The sequence below is a fragment of the Tachyglossus aculeatus genome, chromosome 22 (genome assembly GCF_015852505.1).
Source record: "Tachyglossus aculeatus isolate mTacAcu1 chromosome 22, mTacAcu1.pri, whole genome shotgun sequence".
Classification (NCBI taxonomy): Eukaryota; Metazoa; Chordata; class Mammalia; order Monotremata; family Tachyglossidae; genus Tachyglossus; species Tachyglossus aculeatus.
Genome location: NC_052087.1, coordinates 48,624,567 through 48,651,047, shown reverse-complemented (window position 1 = coordinate 48,651,047; position 26,481 = coordinate 48,624,567). Strand labels below are relative to the sequence as shown.

Genomic DNA, 26,481 nt, shown 5'->3' with positions numbered 1-26,481 from the left:
CCGACCGGGGCCCTGACCGCCCCTGCACCCTCTCGTCTCTTCAGGCAGACGGGGGTGGGCATCATCAGCATGGTGGCCCGGCTGGGCGCCGTGCTGGCTCCCCTGCTACTGCTGGCCGGTCCTTGGGTGCCCCGGCTGCCTCCGGTGCTGTTCAGCACAGTGGCCCTGGCCTCGGGGCTACTGGTGGCCTTTCTGCCTGAGACCGCGGGTCTGCCCCTGCCTGACACCCTGGAGCAAGCGCAGAGCAGGTGGGTGACCTTTGCCCCTTGGACTTCATTCGTTCAATCGTATTTCTTGAGCGCTTACTGTGTGCAGAGCGCTGGACTAAGCGCTTGGGAAGTACAAGTCGGCAACGTGTAGAGACGGTCCCTACCCAACAGCGGGCTCACGGGAATTCCCAGCTCACCCTTCCCTCTTGGGACACCCCCCAAGCCTGGCAGAGTGGCTTGGGAGCCAGAAGGTCATGGATTCCACCACTTGTTTGCTGGGTGACCTTGAGCAAGTCATTTCCCTTCCCTTATTGAGAAGCAGCGTGGCTCAATGGAAACAGCCCGGGCTTGGGAGCCAGAGGGTCATGGGTTCTAATTCCGGCTCCACCACTTATTTGCGGGGTGACCTTGAGCAAGTCACTTCCCTTCCCTTATTGAGAAGCAGCGTGGCTCAGTGGAAAGAGCCCTGGCTTGGGAGTCAGAGGGTCATGGGTTCTAATCCTGGCTCCACCACTCGTTTGCTGGCTGACCTTGAGCAAGTCACTTCCCTTCCCTTATTGAGAAGCAGCGTGGCTCAGTGGAAAGAGCCCAGGCTTGGGAGTCAGAGGGTCATGGGTTCTAATCCCGGCTCCACCACTTGTTTGCTGGGTGACCTTGAGCAAGTCATTTCCCTTCCCTTATTGAGAAGCAGCGTGTCTCGGTGGAAAGAGCCCAGGCTTGGGAGTCAGAGGGTCATGGGTTCTAATCCCGGCTCCACCACTTGTTTGCTGGGTGACCTTGAGCAAGTCACTTCCCTTCCCTTATTGAGAAGCAGCGTGGCTCAGTGGAACGAGCCCAGGCTTGGGAGTTAGAGGGTCATGGGTTCTAATCCCGGCTCCACCACTTGTTTGCTGGGTGACCTTGAACAAGTCACTTCCCTTCCCTTACTGAGAAGCAGCGTGGCTCAGTGGAAAGAACCCGGGCTCGGGAGTCAGAGGGTCATGGGTTCTAATCCCGGCTCCACCACTTGTTTGCTGGGTGACCTTGAACAAGTCATTTCCCTTCACTTATTGAGAAGCAGCGTGGCTCAGTGGAAAGATCCCAGGCTTGGGAGTCAGAAGGTTATGGGTTCTAATCCCAGCTTCACCACTTGTTTGCTGGGTGACCTTGAGCAAGTCATTTCCCTTCCCTTATTGAGAAGCAGCATGGCTCAGTGGAAACAGCCCGGGCTTGGGAGCCAGAGGGTCATGGGTTCTAATTCCGGCTCCACCACTTATTTGCGGGGTGACCTTGAGCAAGTCACTTCCCTTCCCTTATTGAGAAGCAGCGTGGCTCAGTGGAAAGAGCCCTGGCTTGGGAGTCAGAGGGTCATGGGTTCTAATCCTGGCTCCACCACTCGTTTGCTGGCTGACCTTGAGCAAGTCACTTCCCTTCCCTTATTGAGAAGCAGCGTGGCTCAGTGGAAAGAGCCCAGGCTTGGGAGTCAGAGGGTCATGGGTTCTAATCCCGGCTCCACCACTTGTTTGCTGGGTGACCTTGAGCAAGTCATTTCCCTTCCCTTATTGAGAAGCAGCGTGTCTCGGTGGAAAGAGCCCAGGCTTGGGAGTCAGAGGGTCATGGGTTCTAATCCCGGCTCCACCACTTGTTTGCTGGGTGACCTTGAGCAAGTCACTTCCCTTCCCTTATTGAGAAGCAGCGTGGCTCAGTGGAACGAGCCCAGGCTTGGGAGTTAGAGGGTCATGGGTTCTAATCCCGGCTCCACCACTTGTTTGCTGGGTGACCTTGAACAAGTCACTTCCCTTCCCTTACTGAGAAGCAGCGTGGCTCAGTGGAAAGAACCCGGGCTCGGGAGTCAGAGGGTCATGGGTTCTAATCCCGGCTCCACCACTTGTTTGCTGGGTGACCTTGAACAAGTCATTTCCCTTCCCTTATTGAGAAGCAGCGTGGCTCAGTGGAAAGATCCCAGGCTTGGGAGTCAGAAGGTTATGGGTTCTAATCCCAGCTCCACCACTTGTTTGCTGGGTGACCTTGAGCAAGTCATTTCCCTTCCCTTATTGAGAAGCAGCATGGCTCAGTGGAAACAGCCCGGGCTTGGGAGCCAGAGGGTCATGGGTTCTAATTCCGGCTCCACCACTTATTTGCGGGGTGACCTTGAGCAAGTCACTTCCCTTCCCTTATTGAGAAGCAGCGTGGCTCAGTGGAAAGAGCCCTGGCTTGGGAGTCAGAGGGTCATGGGTTCTAATCCTGGCTCCACCACTCGTTTGCTGGCTGACCTTGAGCAACTCACTTCCCTTCCCTTATTGAGAAGCAGCATGGCTCAGTGGAAAGAGCCCAGGCTTGGGAGTCAGAGGGTCATGGGTTCTAATCCCGGCTCCACCACTTGTTTGCTGGGTGACCTTGAGCAAGTCATTTCCCTTCCCTTATTGAGAAGCAGCATGTCTCGGTGGAAAGAGCCCAGGCTTGGGAGTCAGAGGGTCATGGGTTCTAATCCCGGCTCCACCACTTGTTTGCTGGGTGACCTTGAGCAAGTCACTTCCCTTCCCTTATTGAGAAGCAGCGTGGCTCAGTGGAACGAGCCCAGGCTTGGGAGTTAGAGGGTCATGGGTTCTAATCCCCGCTCCACCACTTGTTTGCTGGGTGACCTTGAACAAGTCACTTCCCTTCCCTTACTGAGAAGCAGCATGGCTCAGTGGAAAGAACCCGGGCTCGGGAGTCAGAGGGTCATGGGTTCTAATCCCGGCTCCACCACTTGTTTGCTGGGTGACCTTGAGCAAGTCATTTCCCTTCCCTTACTGAGGAGCAGCATGGCTCAGTGGAAAGAGCCCGGGCTCGGGAGTCAGAGGGTCATGGGTTCTAATCCCGGCTCCACCACTTGTTTGCTGGGTGACCTTGGGCAAGTCACTTCCCTTCCCTTATTGAGAAGCAGCGTGGCTCAGTGGAAAGAGCCTGGGCTTGGGAGCCAGAAGGTTATGGGTTCTAATCCCGGCTCTACCACTTGTTTGCTGGGTGACCTTGAGCAAGTCATTTCCCTGTCCCTTATTGAGAAGCAGCGTGACTCAGTGGAAAGAGCCCGGGCTTGGGAGCCAGAGGGTCATGGGTTCTAATCCCGGCTCCACCACTTGTTTGTTGGGCGACCTTGAGCAAGTCATTTCCCTTCCCTTATTGAGAAGCAGCGTGGCTCAGTGGAAAGAGCCAGGGCTTGGGAGTCAGAAGGTTATGGGTTCTAATCCCGGCTCCACCAGTTGTTTGCTGGGTGACCTTGAACAAGTCATTTCCCTTCCCTTATTGAGAAGCAGCGTGGCTCAGTGGAAAGGGCCCAGGCTTGGGAGCCAGAGGGTCATGGATTCTAATCCCGGCTCCACCACTCGTTTGAAGGGTGACTTTGAGCAGGTCACTTCCCTTCCCTTATTGAGAAGCAGCGTGTCTCGGTGGAAAGAGCCCAGGCTTGGGAGTCAGAGGGTCATGGGTTCTAATCCTGGCTCCACCACTTGTTTGCTGGGTGACCTTGAGCAAGTCACTTCCCTTCCCTTATTGAGAGGCAGCGTGGCTCAGTGGAAAGAGCCCGGGCTTGGGAGCCAGAGGGTCATGGGTTCTAATCCCGGCTCCACCACTCGTTTGCTGGGTGACCTTGAGCAAGTCATTTCCCTTCCCTTACTGAGAAGCAGCGTGGCTCAGTGGAAAGAGCCCTTCTCGGGAGTCAGAGGGTCATGGGTTCTAATCCCGGCTCCACCACTTGTTTGCTGGGTGATCTTGGGCAAGTCACTTCCCTTCCCTTATTGAGAAGCAGGGTGGTGCAGTGGAAAGAGCCCGGGCTCGGGAGTCAGAGGGTCATGGGTTCTAATCCCAGCTCCACCACTCGTTTGTAGGGTGACCTTGAACAAGTCACTTCCCTTCCCTTACTGAGAAGCAGTGTGGCTCAGTGAAAAGAGCCCGGGTTTGGGAGTCAGAGGGTCATGGGTTCTAATCCCGGCTCCACCACTCGTTTGCTGGGTGACCTTGAGCAAGTCATTTCCCTTCCCTTACTGAGAAGCAGCGTGGCTCAGTGGAAAGAGCCCAGGCTCGGGAGTCAGAGAGTCATGGGTTCTAATCCCAGCTCCACCACTTGTTTGCTGGGTAATCTTGGGCAAGTCACTTCCCTTCCCTTATTGAGAAGCAGCGTGGCTCAGTGGAAAGAGCCCGGGCTTGGGAGCCAGAAGGTCATGGGTTCTAATCCTGGCTCCACCACTTGTTTGCTGGGTGACCTTGAGCAAGTCACTTCCCTGTCCCTTATTGAGAAGCAGCGTGGCTCAGTGGAAAGAGCCCGGGCTTGGGAGTCAGAGGGTAATAATAATAATAATAATAATAATAATGACATTTATTAAGCGCTTACTATGTGCAAAGCACTGTTCTAAGCACTGGGGAGGGTACAAGGTGATCAGGTTGTCCCACAGGGGGCTCACACTCTCCATCCCCATTTTACAGATGAAGGAACTGAGGCCCAGAGAAGTGAAGTGACTTGCCCAGAGTCACACAGCTGACAAGTGGCGGAGCCGGGATTTGAACCCATGACCCCTGACTCCCAAGCCCGGGCTCTTTCCACTGCGCCACGCTGGCAGGTCACTTCCCTTCCCTTATTGAGAAACAGCATGGCTCAGTGGAAAGAGCCCGGGCTTGGGAGTCAGAGGTCATGGGTTCTAATCCCGGCTTCGCCGCTTGTCAGCTGGGTGACTTGGGGCGAGTCACTTCACTTCTCTGGGCCTCAGTTCCCTCATCTGTAAAATGGGGATGAAGACTGTGAGCCCCACATGGGACAACCAGATCCCCTTGTATCCCCCCCAGTGCTTTGAACAGTGTTTCGCACACAGTAAGCGCTTAACAAATGCCATCATTATTATTATTCCCTGGGCCTCAGTTATCTGTAAAAATGGCGATTGAGGCCATGAGCCCCATGAGGGACATGGACTGTGTCCGACCTAGTTTTTTTGTATCCACCTCAGCACTTAGTACAGTAGTAAGCACTTAACAATTAATAATAATAATAATGATGGTATTTGTTAAGCACTTACTATGTGCAAAGCACTGTTCTATGCGCTAATTACCATTATTATTATTTTTTTTATTATTATTCCCTCAGAGAAGAGCCAGGGTTGCTTCTTCAGGGAGGGGAACTAGCTTTCAACGGCTCCTTCTCCGTTCCCCTTTCCGCCCCGGGAGCCCCAATATGGAGAGAAGGAAGGGAAGGCCTGAACTTGTTCCCTTTGCTCTTCCCAAGTGTCAGAGGTCATGGGTTCTAATCCCGGCTCCGCCACTTGTCAGCTGGGTGACTTTGGCCAAGTCACTTCACTTCTCTGGGCCTCAGTTCCTTCATCTGGAAAATGGGGATTAAGACGGCGAGCCCCCGACGACCTGATTAGTAATAAAAATAATGATAGCATTTATTCATTCATTCATTCAATCGTATTTATTGAGCGCTTACTGTGTGCAGAGCACTGTACTAAGCGCTTGGGAAGTACAAGTTGGCAACATATAGAGACAATCCCTACCCAACAGCGGGCTCACAGTCTAGAAGGGGGAGACAGAGAACAAAACCAAACACACTAACAAAATAAAATAAATAGAATAGATATTCATTCATTCATTCAATCGTATTTACTGAGCGTTTACTATGTGCCAAGCACTATTCTAAGCACTGGGGGGGGGGGGAATACAAGGTAATCAGGTTGTCCCATGGGAGGGTTCACAGTCTTAATCCCCATTTTACAGATGAGGAAACTGAGGCTCAGAGACGTTGTGACTTGCTCGAAGTCACACAGCTGATAATCGGCGGAGTCAGGATTCCCCCCCACTCCAGTGTTTAGAACAGTGCTTGGCATAGAGTAAGCACTTAACAAATCAATCAATCAATCAATCGTATTTATTGAGTGCTTACTGTGTGCAGAGCACTGTACTAAGCGCTTGGGAAGTACAAATGCCGTCATTATCATCATTATTCCCCCCACTCCAGCCCCACAGCACTTGCGTCTATATCTGCCATTTTATTTATTTGTACCGATGTCTCTCTTCCCCACTCTTGACTGTGAGCTCCTTGTGGGCAGGGATTGTCACCTTTTATTGTCGTTTTGTTCATTTGTTCACTCAATTGTATTTATTGCCAACTTGTACTTCCCAAGTGCTTAGTACAGTGCTCTGCACACAGTAAGCGCTCAATAAATACGATTGACTGATTTACTGAGCACTTACTGTGTGCAGAGCACTGGACTTGGGAAGTCCATGTTGGCAACATATAGAGATGGTCCCTACCCAACAGCGGGCTCACAGGTCTATCCCAAGCGTTTAGTACAGTGCTATGCACCCAATAAGCGCTTAGTAAATACAATTGAACAATCACATTATTTATTTATTTATTTATTTTACTTGTACATAGCTATTCTATTTATTTTATTTTGTTAATGGGTTTTGTTTTGTTCTCTGTCTCCCACTTCTAGACTGTGAGCCCACTGTTGGGTAGGGACCGTCTCTATATGTTGCTGACTTGGACTTCCCAAGCGCTTAGTACAGTGCTCTGCACACAGTAAGCGCTCAATAAATACGATTGATTGATTGATTGAAATAATAATAATAATAATAATAATGGCACTTGTTAAGCGCTTACTATGTGCAAAGCACTGTTCTAAGCGCTAGGGAGATTACAAGGTGATCAGGTTGTCCCACGGGGGGCTCACAGTCTCCATCCCCATTTTCCAGATGAGGTCACTGAGGCCCAGAGAATAATAATAATAATAATAATAATAATAGCATTTGTTAAGCACTTACTATGTGCAAAGCACTGTTCTAAGCGCTGGGGAGATTACAAGGTGATCAGGTTGTCCCACGGGGGTTCACAGTCTTCAGCCCCATTCTACAGATGACTGAGGCCCAGAGAATAATAATAATAATAATAATAATAATAATATTTATTAAGTGCTTACTATGTGCAAAGAACTGCTCCAAGCTCTGGGGAGATTACAAGGTGATCAGGTTGTCCCACGGGGGGGCTCGCAGTCTCCAGCCCCACTCTCCAGATGAGGTAACTGAGGCCCAGAGAAGTGAAGTGCCCTGCCCAAAGTCAAGAAATGAACAGGGACAGTGGCTGGGGCAGGGGCAGACTGTTGATGCTATTTCAGCGTGGCTCAGTGGCAAGAGCCCGGGCTTTGGAGTCCGAGGTCACGGGTTCAAATCCCGACTCCGCCAGTTGTCAGCTGTGTGACTTTGGGCCAGTCCCTTCACTTCTCTGGGCCTCAGTTCCCTCATCTGTAAAATGGGGATGAAGACTGTGAGCCCCCCCCGGTGGGACAACCTGATCACCTTGTAACCTCTCCAGTGCTTAGAACAGGGATTTGCACGTAGTAAGCGCTTAATAAATGCCGTCATTATTATGATTGTGATTATTATTCTTTCCTCTCACTCCCGCAGGGTGCAGACGCACAGCTTCTGGAGAGTTTTCCCTTGGAGCCGGGGAGGCGGAGGCGGAGAGGGGACTTGGCAGACCAAACTCTGAGTCCTCCTCGTCAGCCGGCGGCGGGGAGAGGGACGGGGGAAGGCCGGGACGTGGGTGGGGGTGATAAAAAGCTGTACCACAGGTTGCCGTGTCTCTGGTTTTCTATCCTGGGCCCAAGATGAGGCCAAGGCCACTGATTCTAGACCGTGAACCCGTTGTTGGGTAGGGACCGTCTCTATACGTCGCCAATTTGTACTTCCCAAGCGCTCAGTACAGTGCTCTGCACGCAGTAAGCGCTCAATAAGAGAAGCAGCGTGGCCCAGTGGAAAGAGCCCGGGCTTTGGAGGCAGAGGTCAGGGGTTCAAACCCCGGCTCCGCCAATTGTCAGCCGGGTGACTTTGGGCAAGTTACTTCACTTCTCTAGGCCTCAGTTCTCTCATCTGGAAAATGGGGATTAAGACTGGGAGCCCCCCGTGGGGCAAACTGATCACCTTGTAACCTCCCCAGCATTTAGAACAGTGCTCTTCACATAGTAAGTGCTTAACAAATACCATTATTATTATTATTATTATTATTATTATTATTCTCTGTGCCTCAGTGACCTCATCTGCAAAATGGGGATTAAGACTGTGAGCCCCCCATGGGACAAACTGATCACCTTGTAACCTCCCCAGCATTTAGAATAGTGCTTTGCACATAGTAAGCGCTTAACAAATACCATCATTATTATTATTATTATTATTATTATTCCCTGTACCTCAGTGACCTCATCTGCAAAATGGGGATTAAGACTGTGAGCCCCCCGTGGGGCAAACTGATCACCTTGTAACCTCCCCAGCGTTTAGAACAGTGCTTTGCACATAGTAAGCGCTTAACAAATACCATCATTATCATTATTATTATTATTCTCTGTACCTCAGTGACCTCATCTGCAAAATGGGGATTAAGACTGTGAGCCCCCCGTGGGACAAACTGATCACCTTGTATGCTCCCCAGCGTTTAGAACAGTGCTTTGCACATAGTAAGCGCTTAACAAATACCATTGTTATTATTATTATTATTCTCTGTGCCTCAGTGACCTCATCTGAAAAATGGGGATTAAGACTGTGAGCCCCCCATGGGACAAACTGATCACCTTGTATGCTCCCCAGCGTTTAGAACAGTGCTTTGCACATCGTAAGCGCTTAACAAATACCATCATTATTATTATTATTCTCTGTACCTCAGTGACCTCATCTGCAAAATGGGGATTAAGACTGTGAGCCCCCCGTGGGACAAACTGATCACCTTGTATGCTACCCAGTGTTTAGAACAGTGCTTTGCACATAGAAAGCGCTTAACAAATACCACTATTATTATTATTATTATTATTATTATTATTATTATTATTATTCTCTGTACCTCAGTGACCTCATCTGTAAAATGGGGATTAAGACTGTGAGCCCCCCATGGGTCAAACTGATCACCTTGTATGCTCCCCAGCTTTTAGAACAGTGCTTTGCAAATACCACCATTATTATTATTATTCACTGTACCTCAGTGACCTCATCTGCAAAATGGGGATTAAGACTGTGAGCCCCCTTGGGACAAACTGATCACCTTGTAACCTCCCCAGCGTTTAGAACAGTGCTTTGCACATAGTAAGCGCTTAACAAATACCATTATTATTATATTATTATTATTCTCTGTGCCTCAGTGACCTCATCTGCAAAATGGGGATTAAGACTGTGAGCCCCCCGTGGGACAAACTGATCACCTTGTAACCTCCCCAGCATTTAGAATACTGCTTTGCATATAGTAAGCACTTAACAAATACCATTATTATTATTATTATTATTCCCTGTACCGCAGTGACCTCATCTGTAAAATGGGGATTAAGACTGTGAGCCCCCCGTGGGACAAACTGATCACCTTGTATGCTCCCCAGCGTTTAGAACAGTGCTTTGCACATAGAAAGTGCTTAACAAATACCATTATTATTATTATTATTATTCACTGTACCTCAGTGACCTCATCTGCAAAATGGGGATTAAGACTGTGAGCCCCCCGTGGGACAAACTGATCACCTTGTAACCTCCCCAGTGTATAGAACAGTGCTTTGCACATAGTAAGGGCTTAACAAATACCATCATTATTATTATTATTCTCTGTGCCTCAGTGACCTCATCTGCAAAATGGGGATTAAGACTGTGAGCCCCCCGTGGGACAAACTGATCAATCAATCAATCGTATTTATTGAGCGCTTACTGTGTGCACAGCACTGTACTAAGCGCTTGGGAAGTACAAGTTGGCAACATATACAGTCCCTACCCAACAGTGGGCTCACAGTCTAAAAGGGGGGGGGGGATCACCTTGTATGCTCCCCAGCGTTTAGAACAGTGCTTTGCACATAGTAAGCGCTTAACAAATACCATCATTATTATTATTATTATTATTCTCTGTGCCTCAGTGACCTCAACAATAATAACACCGGCCTGATTCTCATTGGCACATGCGCAGTTTGCCCCACGACTTTTTTCGCGCCACCCTTTCCGTACCTCCGGCGCCTTTAGTGACCGGCGTCGGCGCAGGCGCATTTCGCCCCTCTGAGGACTTATGTGACGCTGCGAGCCCGGAGCGGCCCCTGCGCCGGCGCAGACCGCCCCCCTGAGGATTTATGTGATGCTGCGATTCCCGGAGCGGGCCCGGGTCTCCGCCCCCTGCAGCCAATCGGCGGGCCCCGCCCTCCCGACCGGCCAATCGGAGTCGAGCAGGGAAGGCGAGGGCGCGGCCTAGCGCGGGGAGAAGCGGCCTCGGGGAGCCGGGGGCTCGAGTGAGCGGCGCTGCCCGGGAAGGGAGCGCGGAGCCGGGGGCCGGCCCCGAGATGTCGCGCTGGCTATGGCCGTGGTCGAGCTGCATGAAGAAACGGGCCTGTCGCTACCTGCTCCAGCATTATCTGGGCCATTTCCTTCAGGAGAGGCTCAGCCTCGAGCAGCTCAGCCTCGATCTCTACCAGGGCAGCGGGGCCCTGAGGGACATTCACCTCGAAATATGGGTGAGAGGAGACGGGGGCAGGCGGGACCCCCAGCAGGCCAAGGCGGGGGGTCAAAGGTCACCGGGGGAGAGCAAGAGTCTGAGGGGAAGATGGCCCCAGTGGGTACCAACCCCTGAGGGGGCTTCGATGGGGGACATCAATCAATCAATCAATCCTATTTATTGAGCGCTTACTGTGTGCAGAGCACTGGACTAAGCGCTTGGGAAGTCCAAGTTGGCAACATAGTGAGGCGGTCCCTACCCAACAGTGGGCTCACAGTCTAAATCGACTGTGAGCCCACTGTTGGGTAGGGACTGTCTCTAGATGTTGCCAACTTGGACTCCCCAAGCGCTTAGTCCAATGCTCTGCACACAGTAAGCGCTCAGTAAATACGATTGATTGATCAGGTTGTCCCACACAACGATAATAATAATGGTAGCATTTATTAAGCGCTTCTTCTAGACTGTGAGCCTGCTGTTGGGTAGGGACTGTCTGTATATGTTGCCAACTTGGACTTCCCAAGCGCTTAGTCCAGTGCTCTGCACACAGTAAGCGCTCAATAAATACGATTGATTGATTGATTGACCTCTCCTACTGAGAGCTCACCTCCTCCAGGAGGCCTTCCCACACTCAGCCCCCTCCTTCCTCTCCCCCTCGTCCCCCTCTCCATCCCCCCCCCGTCTTACCTCCTTCCCCACAGCACCTGTATATCTGTTTGTACATATTTATTACCCTATTTATTTATTTTACTTGTACATATCTACTCTATTTTATTTTGTTAGTATGTTTGGTTTTGTTCTCTGTCTCCCCCTTCTAGACTGTGAGCCCGCTGTTGGGTAGGGACTGTCTGTATATGTTGCCAACTTGGACTTCCCAAGCGCTTAGTCCAGTGCTCTGCACACAGTAAGCGCTCAATAAATACGATTGATTGATTGATTGACCTCTCCTACTGAGAGCTCACCTCCTCCAGGAGGCCTTCCCACACTCAGCCCCCTCCTTCCTGTCCCCCTCGTCCCTCTCTCCATCCCCCCGTCTTAACTCCTTCCCCACAGCACCTGTATATATGTTTGTACATATTTATTACTCTATTTTACTGGTACATCTCTATTCTATTTATTTCATTTTGTTAATATGTTTGGTTTTGTTGTCTGTCTCCCCCTTCTAGCCTGTGAGCCTGTTGTTGGGTAGGGACCGTCTCTATATGTTGCCAACTTGTACTTCCCAAGCGCTTAGTACAGTGCTCAGCACACAGTAAGCGCTCAATAAACACGATTGATTGATTGATTGATCTCTCCCCCCTATCCCCCGGGCCCTGGCCTTCAGGATGTCAACACTGCGTCACCCTGTGTTGTCAACACCTCCTGTGACTCTTGAGGCAACTACTTACTTCCGGCTTCGCAGGATGGATAATAATAATAATAATGGTATTTGCTAAGCGCTTACTGGTATTGGTGATGGTATTTGTTAAGCTTGCCATGTGCAAGCGGACTGTGAGCCGGCTGTTGGGTAGGGACTGTCTCTAGATGTTGCCAACTTGTACTTCCCAAGCGCTTAGTACAGTGCTCTGCACACAGTAAGCGCTCAATAAATATGATTGATTGCAAAACGCCGTTCTAAGTGCTGGGGTGATCAGATTGTCCCACGCGGGGCTCACAGTCTTCATCCCTGATAGCTCTCTTCCTCCCTTCAAGGCCCTACTGAGAGCTCACCTCCTCCAGGAGGCCTTCCCAGACTGAGCCCCTTCCTTCCTCTTCCCCTCGTCCCCCTCTCCATCCCCCCATCTTACCTCCTTCCCTTCCCCACAGCACCTGTATATATGTATATATGTTTGTACATATTTGTTACTCTATTTATTTTACTTGTACATATCTATTCTATTTATTTTATTTTGTTAGTATGTTTGGTTTTGTTCTCTGTCTCCCCCTTTTAGACTGTGAGCCCACTGTTGGGTAGGGACTGTCTCTATATGTTGCCAGCTTGTACTTCCCAAGCGCTTAGTACAGTGCTCTGCACACAGTAAGCGCTCAATAAATACGATTGATGATGATGTACATATATACATATTCCTGTATATATGTTTGTACATATTTATTACTCTATTTATTTATTTTACTTGTACATATCTATTCTATTTATTTTATTTTGTTAGTATGTTTGGTTTTGTTCTCCGTCTCCCCCTTTTAGACTGTGAGCCCACTGTTGGGTAGGGACCGTCTCTATATGTCGCCAACTTGTACTTCCCAAGTGCTTAGTACAGTGCTCTGCACACAGTAAGCGCTCAATAAATACGATTGATGATGATGTACATATATACATATTCCTGTATATATGCTTGTACCTATTTATTACTCTATTTATTTATTTATTTTACTTGTACATATCTATTCTATTTATTTTATTTTGTTAGTATGTGTGGTTTTGTTCTCTGTCTCCCCCTTTTAGACTGTGAGCCCACTATTGGGTAGGGACTGTCTCTATATTTTGCCAACTTGTACTTCCCAAGCGCTTAGTACAGTGCTCTGCACACAGTAAGCGCTCAATAAATACGATTGATGATGATGATGATGAGGGAACTGAGGCCTGGAGAATAATAATAGCGATGGCATGTATTAAGTGCTTACTGTGTGCAAAGCACTGTTCTAAGCGCTGGGAAGGTTACAACGTGATCAGGTTATCCCACGGAGGGCTCACGGTCTTAATCCCCATTTTACAGATAAGGGAACTGGGGCCCGGAGAATAATAATAATGATGATGATGGCATTTATTAAGCGCTTACCGTGTGCAAAGCACTGTTCTAAGCGCTGGGAAGGTTACAAGGTGATCAGGTTATCCCACGGGGGGCTCACGGTCTTCATCCCCATTTTACATATGAGGGAACTGAGGCCCGGAGAATAATAATAATAATTATAATGATGGCATTTATTAAGCGCTTACTGTGTGCAAAGCACTGTTCTAAGCGCTGGGAAGGTTACAAGGTGATCAGGTTATCCCACAGGGGGCTCACAGTCTTCATCCCCATTTTACAGATGAGGTAACTGAGGCACAGAAAAATAATAATAATAATAGTGATGGCATTTATTAAGCGCTTACTATGTGTAAAGTACTGTTCTAAGCACTGGGGAGGCTACAAGGTGATCAGGTTGTCCCACGGGGGGCTCACAGTCTTCTACCCCCATTTTACAGATGAGGGAACTGAGGCACAGAAAAATAATAATAATAATAATAGTGATGGCATTTATTAAGCCCTTACTATGTGCAAAGCACTGTTCTAAGTGCTAAGGAGGCTACAAGGTGATCAGGTTGTCCCACGGGGGGCTCACAGTCTTCTACCCCCATTTTACAGATGAGGGAACTGAGGCACAGAAAAATAATAATAATAATAGTGATGGCATTTATTAAGCCCTTACTATGTGCAAAGCCCTGTTCTAAGCGCTAAGGAGGCTACAAGGTGATCAGGTTGTCCCCCGGGGGGCTCACAGTCTTCATCCCCATTTTACAGATGAGGGAACTGAGGCCCAGAGAAGTGAAGCGACTTGCCCAAAGTCACCCAGCTGACAGTTGGCGGAGCCGGGATTTGAACCCACGACCTCTGACTCCAAAGCCCCGGGCTCTTTCCACTGAGCCACGCTGAACCACCTCACCTCTCTGGTCGGGGGGGCAGACTGTGAGCCCGCTGTTGGGTCGGGACCGTCTCTATCTGTTGCCAACTTGGACTTCCCAAGCGCTTAGTCCAGTGCTCTGCACACAGTAAGCGCTCAATAAATACGACTGAATGAATGAATGAATCTCACGCTTCGAACAGTGCTTTGCACATAGTAAGTGCTTAACAAATGCCATTAGTGTTATTGTTATTATCTCTGGGCTTCAATTCCCTCGTCTGGAAAATGGGGATGAAGACTTTGAGCCCCCCGTGGGACAACCTGATCACCTTGTATCCTCCCCAGCGCTTAGAACAGTGCTTGGCACATAGTAAGCGCTTAACAAATGCCATTCTTGTTATCATTATTATCTCTGGGCCTCAATTCCCTCATCTGTCAAATGGGGATGAAGACTGTGAGCCCCCCGTGGGACAACCTGATCACCTTGTATCTTCCCCAGCGCTTAGAACAGTGCTTTGCACATAGTAAGCGCTTAACAAATGCCATTCTTGTTATTATTATTATCTCTGGGCCTCAATTCCCTCATCTGTCAAATGGGGATGAAGACTTTGAGCCCCCCGTGGGACAACCTGATCACCTTGTATCCTCCCCAGCGCTTAGAACAGTGCTTTGCACTTAGTAAGTGCTTAACAAATGCCATTCTTCTTCTTCTTATTATCTCTGGGCCTCAATTCCCTCATCTGTCAAATGGGGATGAAGACTGTGAGCCCCCCGTCTGACAATAATAATAATGGTATTTGTTAAGCGCTTACTATGTGCAAAGCACTGGGGGGGATACAAGGTGATCAGGTTGTCCCACATGGGGCTCACGGTCTTAATCCCCATTTTCCAGATGAGGGAACTGAGGCCCAGAGAAGTGAAGTGGCTTGCCCAAGGTCACACAGCTGACAACTGGTGGAACCGGGATTCGAACCCACGACCTCTGACTCCCAAGCCCGGGCTCTTTCCCCTGAGCCAAGCTGCTTCTCTGTAGAGCGTCGCCTAGTTGAGAAAGCCTGGGGAAGCAGCATGGCATAATGGAAAGAGCCCGGGCTTTGGAGTCAGGGGTCGTGGGTTCAAATCCCGGCTTCGCCGCTTGTTAGCTGGGTGACTTTGGGCAAGTCACTTCACTTCTCTGGGCCTCAGTTCCCTCATCTGTAAAATGGGGATTAAGACTGTGAACCCCTCGTGGGACAACCCGATCACCTTGTATCCCCCCAGTGCTTTGCACGTAGTAAGCGCTTAACAAATACCATTGTTATTGTTATTATTAGCTGTGTGTCTTTGGGCAAGTCACTTCACTTCTCTGGGCCTCAGTTCCCTCATCTGTAAAACGGGGATTAAGACTCTGAACTCCTTGTGGGACAACCTGATCACCTTGTACATAGTCAGCGCTTAACAAATATGATTATTATTATTATTATTAGCTGTGTGACTTTGGGCAAGTCACTTCACTTCTCTGGGCCTCAGTTTCCCTCATCTGTAAAACGGGGATGAAGACTGGGAGCCCCACGTGGGACAACCTGATCACCTTGTATCCCCCCCAGTGCTTTTCACATAGTAAGCGCTTAACAAATACCATTGTTATTGTTATTATTAGCTGTGTGTCTTTGGGCAAGTCACTTCACTTCTCTGGGCCTCAGTTCCCTCATCTGTAAAACGGGGATTAAGACTCTGAACTCCTCATGGGACAACCTGATCACCTTGCACATAGGTCAGCGCTTAACAAATACGATTATTATTATTATTATTGTTAGCTGTGTGACTTTGGGCAAGCCACTTCACTTCTCTGGGCCTCAGTTCCCTCATCTGTAAAACGGGGATGAAGACTGGGAGCCCCACATGGGACAACCTGATTTACCTTGTATCTCCCCCAGCACTTTGAAGAGTGCTCAGCACATAGTAAGTGCTTTACAAATGCCATCATTATTAAGTCAGGGGGCCTGGGTTCTAATCCTGCCTGTGCCACTAGCCTGTTGTGTGACCCTGGGTGAGTCACTTAACTTCTCAGTGCTTCAACTTGTACTTCCCAAGCGCTTAGTACAGTGCTCTGCACACAGTAAGCGCTCAATAAATACGATTGATTGATTGATTGATTCCCCCTTTTAGACTGTGAGCCCACTGTTGGGTAGGGACCGTCTCTAGATGTTGCCAACTTGTACTTCCCAAGCGCTTAGTACAGTGCTCTGCACACAGTAAGCGCTCAATAAATACGATTGATTGATTGATTGATTCAATATCTTCATCTGTGATACCTGTTCTCCCTCCGCTTTAGACTGTGAGCCCCGTGTAGGACAGGGATTGGGTTTGACACTGAAGCAGCGTGGCTCAGTGGAAAGAGCCCGGGCTTTGGAGTCAGAGGTCATGGGTTCAAATCCCGGCTCCGCCGACTGTCAGCTGTGTGACTTTGGGCAAGTCACTTCACTTCTCTGTGCTTCACTTACCTCATCTGTAAAATGGGGATGAAGACTGTGAGCCCCGCGTGGGACAACCTGATCACCTTGTATCCCCCCAGCGCTTAGAACAGTGCTTTGCACATAGTAAGCGCTTAATAAATGCTATCATTATTATTATTATTATTATTAAAGAGCCCAGGCCTCAGAGTCAGAGGTCATGGGTTCAAATGCCGACTCCGCCAATTGCCAGGTGTGTGACTTTGGGCAAGTCACTTCTCTGGGCCTCAGTTACCTCATCTGGAAATTGGGGATGAAGACTGTGAGCCCACCGTGGGCCAACCTGATCACCTTGTAACCTCCCCAGCGCTTAGAACAGTGCTTTGTACATAGTAAGCGCTTAATAAATGTCACCATCATCATTAGTATTATTATTGACCTGATGATCTGAGCGCTTAGAACAGTGTTTATCAGTCAGTGGTGTTTATGGAGCGCTTATTGGGTGCACTGCACTGTTCTAAGCAGCATGGTTGAGAAGCAGTGTGGCTCAGTGGGAAGTGCCCAGGCATGGGAGTCAGAGGTCATGGGTTCAAATTCCGGCTCTACCACTTTCATTCAATCGTATTTATTGAGCACTTACTGTGTGCAGGGCACTGTACTAAGCGCTTGGGAAGTCCAAGTTGGCAACATCTAGAGACAGTCCCTACCCAACCATCAATCAATCAATCAATCGTATTTATTGAGCGCTTACTGTGTGCAGAGCACTGGACTAAGCACTTGGGAAGTCCAAGTTGGCAACATCTAGAGACGGTCCCTACCCAACAGTGGGCTCACAGTCTAGAAGGGGGAGACAGACAACAAAACAAAACATATTAACAAAATAAAATAAATAGAATAAATACGTACAAGTAAAATAAATAGAGTAATAAATACGTACCAACATATATCAATCAATCAGTCGTATTTATTGAGCGCTTACTGTGTGCAGAGCACTGGACTAAGCGCTTGGGAAGTACAAGTTGGCAACATATAGAGACAGTCCCTACCCAACAGTGGGCTCACAGTCTAAGAGGGGGAGACAGAGAACAAAACCAAACATACTAACAAAATAAAATAAATAGAATAAATACGTACAAGTAAAATAAATGGATTAATAAATACGTACCAACATATATCAATCAATCAATTGTATTTATTGAGCGCTTAATGTGTGCAGAGCACTGGACTAAGCGCTTGGGAAGTCCAAGTTGGCAACATCTAGAGACGGTCCCTACCCAACAGTGGGCTCACAGTCTAGAAGGGGGAGACGGACAACAAAACAAAACATATTAACAAAATAAAATAAATAGAATAAATATGTACAAGTAAAATAGAGTAATAAATCCGTACAAACATATATACATATATACAGGTGCTGTGTATATATATACAGCCCTTTTAGACTGTGAGCCCACTGTTGGGTAGGGACTGTCTCTATATGTTGCCAATTTGTACTTCCCAAGCGCTTAGTACAGTGTTCTGCACATAGTAAGCGCTCAATAAATACGATTGATGATGATGATGATGATGTGGGGAGGGGAAGGAGGTAAGGCGGGGGGATGGAGAGGGGAAGAAGGAAGGAGGGGGCCACTTGTCAGCTGTGTCACCTTGGGCAAGCCGCTTAACTTCTCTGGGCCTCAGTTACCACATCTGTAAAATGGGGTGGAAGACTGAGCCCCATGCGGGACAACCTGATCACCTTGTATCCCCCCCAGCGCTTAGAACAGTGCTTCGCACATAGTAAGCGCTTAACAACTATCATTATTATTATTGTGGCCTAGTGGGAGCCCGGGCCTGAGAGTCAGAAGGACCTGGGTTCTAATCCCGGCCCTGCCACTTGTCTGCTGTGTGACCCTGGGCAAGTCACTTCACTTCCCTGGGCCTCAGTTCCTTTATCTGTAAAATGAGGATTAAAACTGTGAGCCCCACGTGGGGCAGGGACTGAATCCAACGTGAATCGCTTGTATCTACCCCTGCGCTCAGAACAGTGCTTGACACATAGTAAGCGCTTAGCAGACACCATCGTTATTATGATTAGTATTTTTTAGGAGAAGCAGCGTGGCTCAGTGGAAAGAGCCCGGGCTTTGGAATCAGAGGTCATGGGTTCAAATCCTGGCTCTGCCACTTGTCAGCTGGGTGACTTTGGGCAAATCACTTCACTTCTCTGTGCCTCAGTTCCCTCATCTGGAAAATGGGGATGAAGACAGTGAGCCCCCCGTGGGACAACCTGATCACCTTGTAACCTCCCCAGCGCTTAGAACAGTGATTTGCACATAGTAAGCGCTTAATAAATGCCATTATTGTTATTATCATTATTATTAAGCGATGGGGAGAATAGAATATAACAGAGTTGGTAGACACATTCCCTGCTCACAAGGCCCTTACAGTCTTTGACACATAATAAGAACTTAACAAATCACTCTTTATCACACAGAGAAGCAGCGTGGCTCAGTGGAAAGAGCCCGGGCTTTGGAGTCAGAGGTCATGGGTTCAAATCCCGGCTCCGCCGCTTGTCAGCTGTGTGACTTTGGGCAAATCACTTCACTTCTCTGGGCCTCAGTTCCCTCATCTGTAAAATGGGGATACCCCCACAGGGGGCTCACAGTCTTCATCCCCATTTTCCAGATGAGGGAACTGAGGCCCAGAGAAGTGAAGTGACTTAATAATAATAATAATAATAATAATAATGGTATTTGTTAAGCGCTTACTATGTGCAAAGCACTGTTCTAAGCACTGGGGGGGATACAGGGTGATCAGGTTGTCCCACATGGGGCTCACAGTCTTAATCCCCATTTTCCAGATGAGGTCACTGAGGCCCAGAGAAATGAAGTGACAATAATAATAATGGCATTTGTTAAGCGCCTACTATGTGCAAAGCACTGTTCTAAGCACTGGGGGGGGATACAAGGTGATCAGGTTGTCCCACAGGGGACTCACAGTCTTCATCCCCATTTTCCAGACGAGGGAACTGAGGCCCAGAGGAGTGAAGTGGCTTGCCCAAAGTCACCCAGCCGACCGTTGGCGGTGCGGGGACTTGAACCCCTGACCCGCGACTCTAAAGGCTGGGCCCTTTCAATCAATTAATCAATCAGTCGTTTTTATTGAGCGCTTACTGTGTGCAGAGCACTGGACTAAGCGCTTGGGAAGTACAAGTCGGCAACATCTAGAGACGGTCCCTACCCGACAGCGGGCTCACAGTCTAGAAGGGGGAGACAGACAACAAAACCAAACATACCAACAAAATAAAATAGAGTAGATATGTACAAGTAAAATAAATAAATAGAGAAATATGTACAAAAATATCTACAGGTGCTGTGGGGAAGGGAAGGAGGTAAGACGGGGGGGAGGGGTCTGAATGTGGGAAGGCCTCCTGGAGGAGGTGAGCTCTCAGTAGGGGAGGTCAATCAATCAATCAGTCGTATTTATTGAGCGCTTACTGTGTGCAGAGCACTGGACTAAGCGCTTGGGAAGTCCAAGTTGGCACCGTGGAGAGCCGGCCTCTCCCCTGAGCCGCGCTGCTTGCGTTCCCTTGCAGTCGGTGAACGAGTTGCTGGAGTCGGTGGATTCTCCGCTGGAGCTGGTGGACGGGTTCGTGGGCTCCATCGAGGTGGCGGTGCCCTGGGCCGCCCTGCTCACCGACCACTGCACCGTGCACGTCACTGGCCTCCAGCTCACCCTGCGGCCCCGGAGCCGCCAAGGTCAGGGGGCAGAGGCGGGGAGACCCGCGCCGGGGCCGGGGGGAGGCCAGCGCGGGCTCGGGAGTCGCAGGCCGTGGGTTCGAGTCCCGCCTCCGCCACGTATTCCTTCGGTCGTACTGACTGAGCGCTTACTGTGTGCGAAGCGCCGGACCAAGCGCTTGGGAAGTCCAAGTGGGCGACATAGAGAGGCGGTCCCGACCCAACATTCAGTCATTCATTCATTCAGTCGTATTTATTGAGCGCTTACTGTGTGCGGAGCGCCGGACTAAGCGCTTGGGAAGTCCAAGTGGGCGACATAGAGAGGCGGTCCCGACCCAACATTCAGTCATTCATTCATTCAATCGTATTTATTGAGCGCTTACTGTGCGCGGAGCGCCGGACTAAGCGCTTGGGAAGTCCAAGTGGGCGACATAGAGAGACGGTCCCGACCCAACATTCAGTCATTCATTCATTTAATCGTATTTACTGAGCGCTTACTGTGTGCCGAGCGCCGGACTAAGCGCTTGGGAAGCCCAAGTGGGCAACATAGAGAGGCAGTCCCTACCCAACAGCGGGATCATTCATTCATTCAATCGTATTTATTGAGCGCTTACTGTGTGCGGAGCGCCGGACTAAGCGCTTGGGAAGTCCAAGTGGGCAACATCTAGAGATGGTCCCGACCCAACATTCAGTCATTCATTCATTCAATCGTATTTATTGAGCGCTTACCATGCACGGAGCGCCGGACTAAGCGCTTGGGAAGTCCAAGTGGGCGACATAGAGAGATGGTCCCTACCCAGCAGCGGGCTCATTCATTCATTCAATCGTATTTATTGAGCGCTTACTGTGTGCGGAGCACCGGACTAAGCGCTTGGGAAGTACAAGTGGGCAACATAGAGAGACGGTCCCTACCCAACAGCGGGCTCATTCATTCATTCAATCATATTTATTGAGCGCTTACTGTGTGCGGAGCGCCAGACTAAGCGCTTGGGAAGCCCAAGTGGGCAACATAGAGAGGCAGTCCCTACCCAACAGCGGGATCATTCATTCATTCAATCGTATTTATTGAGCGCTTACTGTGTGCGGAGCACCGGACTAAGCGCTTGGGAAGTCCAAGTGGGCAACATCTAGAGATGGTCCCGACCCAACATTCAGTCATTCATTCATTCAATCATATTTATTGAGCACTTACTGTGTGCGGAGCGCCGGACTAAGCGCTTGGGAAGTCCAAGTGGGCAACATAGAGAGACGGTCCCTACCCAACAGCGGGCTCATTCATTCATTCAATCGTATTTACTGAGCGCTTACTGTGTGCAGAGCACCGGACTATGCGCTTGGGAAGTCCAAGTGGGCAACATAGAGAGACGGTCCCTACCCAACAGCGGGCTCATTCATTCATTCAATCGTATTTACTGAGCGCTTACTGTGTGCGGAGCACTGGACTGAGCACTTGGGAAGTACAAGTTGGCAACAGATAGAGACGGTCCCTACCCAACATTGTCATTCATTCATTCAGTCGTATTTATTGAGCACTTACTGTGTGCAGAGCACTAGACTAAGCGCTTGGGAAGTCTAAATTGGCAACGTATAGAGACGGTCCCTACCCAACAGCGGGCTCACAGTCTAGAAGTCACAGCCACATAGTCATTCAGTCATTCAATCGTATTTATGGAGCGCTTACTGTGTGCAGAGCACTGGACTAAACGCTTGGGAAGTACAAGTTGGCAACAGAGACAGTCCCTACCCAACATTCAGTCATTCATTCATTCAGTCGTATTTATTGAGCGCTTACTGTGTGCAGAGCACTGTACTAAGCACTTGGGAAGTCCAAGTTGGCAACCTCTAGAGACGGTCCCTACCCAACAGCGGGCTCACAGTCTAGAAGTCACAGCCACATATTCATTCATTCATTCATTCAATCATATTTATTGAGCGCTTACTGTGTGCAGAGCACTGGACTAAGCGCTTGGTAAGTACAAGTTGGCAACAGGTAGAGACGGTCCCTACCCAACATTCATTCATTCATTCATTCATTCAGTCGTATTTATTGAGCGCTTACTGTATGTAGAGCACTGGGCTAAGCGCTTGGGAAGTCCAAGTTAGCAACATAGAGAGACAGTCCCTACCCACCAGCGGGCTCACAGTCTAGAAGTCACAGCCACATATTCATTCATTCATTCATATTTATTGAGCGCTTACTGTGTGCAGATCACTGGACTAAGCGCTTGGGAACTACAAGTTGGCAACATATAGAGATGGTCCCTACCCAACAGTGGGCTCACATATGATAATAATAATAATGATGGTATTTGTTCATTCAATCGTATTTATTATGTTAGATATGGACATAAGTGCTGTGGGATTGGGAGAGGGGATGACGAAAGGGAGCAACTTGGGGCGACGCAGAAGGGAGAGGGAGACGAGAAAAGGAGGGCTTAGTCGGGAAGGCCTCTCGGAGGAGGCTTTGAGAGTAATTGTCGGATAATCGTCTCTTAGCGGAAAGAGTCCGGGCTTGGGAATCGGGAGAACTGGGTTCTGATCCTCGGCCGTGTCCCCCCGGGCCTGCTGTGAGACCCGGGACAAGTCACCGGACCTCTGTGGGCCGGGGTGGGACGGGGCCGCCATCCGACCCGGTCACTCCACTAGTCACCGGACCTCTGTGGGCCGGGGTTTCCCGCCGGGATGGGACGGGACCGCCATCCGACCCGGTCACTCCATGAGTCACCGCACCTCCGTGGGCTGGGTTTTCCCGCCGGGATGGGATGGGGCCGCCGTCCGACCCGGTCACTCCATGAGTCACCGCACCTCCGTGGGCCGGGTGTTCCCGCCGGGATGGGACGGGGCCGCCGTCCGACCCAGTCACTCCACGAGTCCCCGGACCTCCGTGGGCCGGGGTTTCCCGCCGGGATGGGATGGGGCCGCTGTCCGACCCGGTCACTCCACGAGTCACCGGACCTCCGTGGGCCGGAATTTCCCGCCGGGATGGGACGGGGCCGCCGTCCGGCCTGGTCCCTCCACAAGTCACCGGACCTCCGTGGGCCGGGGTTTCCTGCCGGGATGGGACGGGGCCGCCGTCCGACCCGGTCACTCCACGAGTCCCCGGACCTCCGTGAACCGGGGTTTCCCGCCGGGATGGGACGGGGCCGCCGTCCGACCCGGTCGGCCGTGTCCACCCCCAGCGGCCAGCCCGGCGGAACGGTCTGCGTCGCCTGGGGGTCTCGGCCGGCTCCTCCGTTCCCGACGGCCCGTCTGTGTTGGTCCCTAGCCTCCGGGGGATCGGAGTCCCAGGGCTGGGCCTCTTGTATGACCACCAGTCTCCAGCTGGCCCAGGAGTGCCTGCGGGAAGGGGCCCCCGAGCCGGCCGAGCCCCCGCAGCCCCTGGAGGGGCTGGAGATGTTCGCTCAGACCATCGAGACGGGTGAGCCGAACGTCCCCCCGGGCTCTCCTTTCCCTCCGCTCCCCCGAGGGTCACTCCCGGGAATCCCGCTCCTCTCCCGGCACCCGTTTCCCGCCACTTCCCCGCGGCGGGTCCTGGGAGGTTCTGGGACGGCTCGTCCGTGGGCATCGCGGAGGGCCGAGCATCCCTCTCCCGTCCCTCGTTCCCCGGCCCCAGTCCTGCGGAGGATCAAGGCGACGTTCCTGGACACCATCGTGCGAGTGGAGCACGTGCCGGGGAGCGGCCGGAGCGGCCTGGCCGTGGAGATCCACATCCAAAGGTTTGGGGGCCGGGGGTGGCAGCGAAGCGGGCAAGAGGCCCAGTCACTTCACATCTCTTATTTTAATTTATTTTGTTAGTATGTTTGGTTTTGTTCTCTGTCTCCCCCTTTTAGACTGTGAGCCCACTGTTGGGTAGGGACTGTCTCTACATGTTGCCAATTTGTACTTCCCAAGCGCTTAGTACAGTGCTCTGCACATGGTAAGCGCTCAATAAATGTGATTGATGATGATGATGATCTCTGGGCCTCAGCTCACTCATCTGTAAAATGGGGATTAAGACTGGAAGCCCCACGTGGGACGGGGACCGTATCTGACCCAATTTGCTTGGCACCTAGAGAAGCAGCGTGGCTCAGTGGAGAGAGCCCGGGCTTTGGAGTCCGAGGTCATGGGTTCAAATCCCGGGTCTGCCAATTGTCAGCTGTGTGACTTTGGGCAAGTCACTCAACTTCTCTGTGCCTCAGTTCCCTCATATGTAAAATGGGGATGAAGACTGTGAGCCCCCCGTGGGACAACCTGATCCCCTTGTAACCTCCCCAGCGCTTAGAACAATGCTTTTAGCCTGTGAGCCCATTGTTGGGTAGGGACTGTCTCTATATGTTGCCAACTTGTACTTCCCAAGCGCTTAGTACAGTGCTCTGCACACAGTAAGCGCTCAATAAATACGATTGATGATGATGATGATGCTTTGCACATAGTAAGCACTTAATAAATGCCATCATTATTATTATTATTAAGTCACTTCACTTCTCTGGGCCTCAGTGACCTCATCTGGAAAATGGGGATGAAGACTGTGAGCCCCCCATGGGACAACCTGATCCCCTTGTAACCTCCCCAGCGCTTAGAACAGTGCTTTGCACATAGTAAGCGCTTAATAAATGCCATCGTTATTATAAGTATAAAGTCACTTCACTTCTCTGGGCCTCAGTGACCTCATCTGGAAAATGGGGATGAAGACTGTGAGCCCCCCATGGGACAACCTGATCCCCTTGTAACCTCCCCAGCGCTTAGAACAGTGCTTTGCACATAGTAAGCGCTTAATAAATGCCATCGTTATTATAAGTATTAAGTCACTTCACTTCTCTGGGCCTCAGTGACCTCATCTGGAAAATGGGGATGAAGACTGTGAGCCCCCCGTGGGACAACCTGATCCCCTTGTAACCTCCCCAGCGCTTAGAACAGTGCTTTGCACATAATAAGCGCTTAATAACTGCCATCATCATCATTATTATTATTATTAGTTAGGGCTTAACAAATACCACAGTTGTTATTAGTGGGACGGTGCCTGGTGGCATGGGGAAGCAGCGTGGCCCAGTGGAAAGAGCCCGGGCTTTGGAGTCAGAAGTCAGGGGTTCGAATCCCGGCTCTGCCAATTGTCAACTGTGTGACTATGGGCAAGTCACTTAACTTCTCTGGGCCTCAGTTCCGTCATCTGTAAAATGGGGGTTAAGACAGTGAGCCCCCCATGGGACAACCTGATCACCTTGTAACCTCCCCAGCGCTTAGAACAGTGCTTTGTACATAGTAAGCGCTTAATAAATGCCATCATCATTATTGTTATTAGTTAGCGCTTAACAAATACTACAGTTATTAGCGGAATGGTGCCTGGTTCATTCATTCATTCATTTAGGCGTATTTATTGAGCGCTTACTGTGTGCAGAGCACTGTACTAAGCGCTTGGGAAGTACAAGTCGGCAACACATAGAGACAGTCCCTACCCAACAGCGGGCTCACAGTCTAGAAGGGGGAGACAGAGAACAAAACAAAACGTATTAACATAATAAAATAAATAGAATAAATATGTACAAATAAAGTAAAGAAATAAATAGAGTAATAAATCCATACAAACATATAATAATAATAATAATGATAGCATTTATTAAGTGCTTACTATGTGCAAAGCACTGTTCTATCTACATACACATATACATGTGCTGTGGGGTGGGGAAGGAGGTAAGTGGGGAGGAGGGGATGGGATGGTGGCATGGGATGAAGACTGTGAGCCCCTCGTGGGACAACCTGATTTCCTTGTATCTACCCCAGTGCTTAGAACAGTGCTGTGCACATAGTAAGCGCTTAACAAATACCAACATTATTATTATTATTATTATCAATCAGTCAGTCAATCAATCGTATTTATTGAGTGCTTACTGTGTGCAGAACACTGTACTAAGCGCTTGGGAAGTCCAAGTTGACAACATATAGAGACAGTCCCTACCCAACAGTGGGCTCACAGTCTAAAAGGGGGAGACAGAGAACAAAACCAAACATATTAACAGAATAAAATAAATAGAATAGATATGTACAAGTAAAATAAATAAATCAATAAATAGAATAGATATGTACAAGTAAAATAAATAAAT

General features: G+C 49.8%; 2 protein-coding genes across 4 annotated transcripts in view; both read left to right on the top strand.

Annotated features, from left to right (window-relative positions):
- The window catches only part of LOC119943705 (solute carrier family 22 member 6-B-like), a 34,031-nt gene extending 26,246 nt beyond the window's left edge, over positions 1–7,785 (top strand). The window contains exons 9-10 of the mRNA XM_038764838.1: positions 45–248; positions 7,620–7,785. Coding sequence (XP_038620766.1) covers positions 45–248; positions 7,620–7,704 — 289 coding nt within the window. The 3' untranslated portion in view covers positions 7,705–7,785. The remainder of the gene's footprint in view (positions 1–44; positions 249–7,619) is intronic.
- Positions 7,786–10,458: 2,673 nt separating this feature from the next.
- ATG2A (autophagy related 2A) overlaps positions 10,459–26,481 on the top strand; it is an 89,613-nt gene continuing 73,590 nt past the window's right edge. For all 3 annotated transcript variants that reach the window (XM_038764465.1, XM_038764464.1, XM_038764463.1), the window contains exons 1-4: positions 10,459–10,678; positions 20,263–20,425; positions 23,670–23,822; positions 24,018–24,120. In XM_038764465.1, coding sequence (XP_038620393.1) covers positions 10,508–10,678; positions 20,263–20,425; positions 23,670–23,822; positions 24,018–24,120 — 590 coding nt within the window. In that variant the 5' untranslated portion in view covers positions 10,459–10,507. The remainder of the gene's footprint in view (positions 10,679–20,262; positions 20,426–23,669; positions 23,823–24,017; positions 24,121–26,481) is intronic.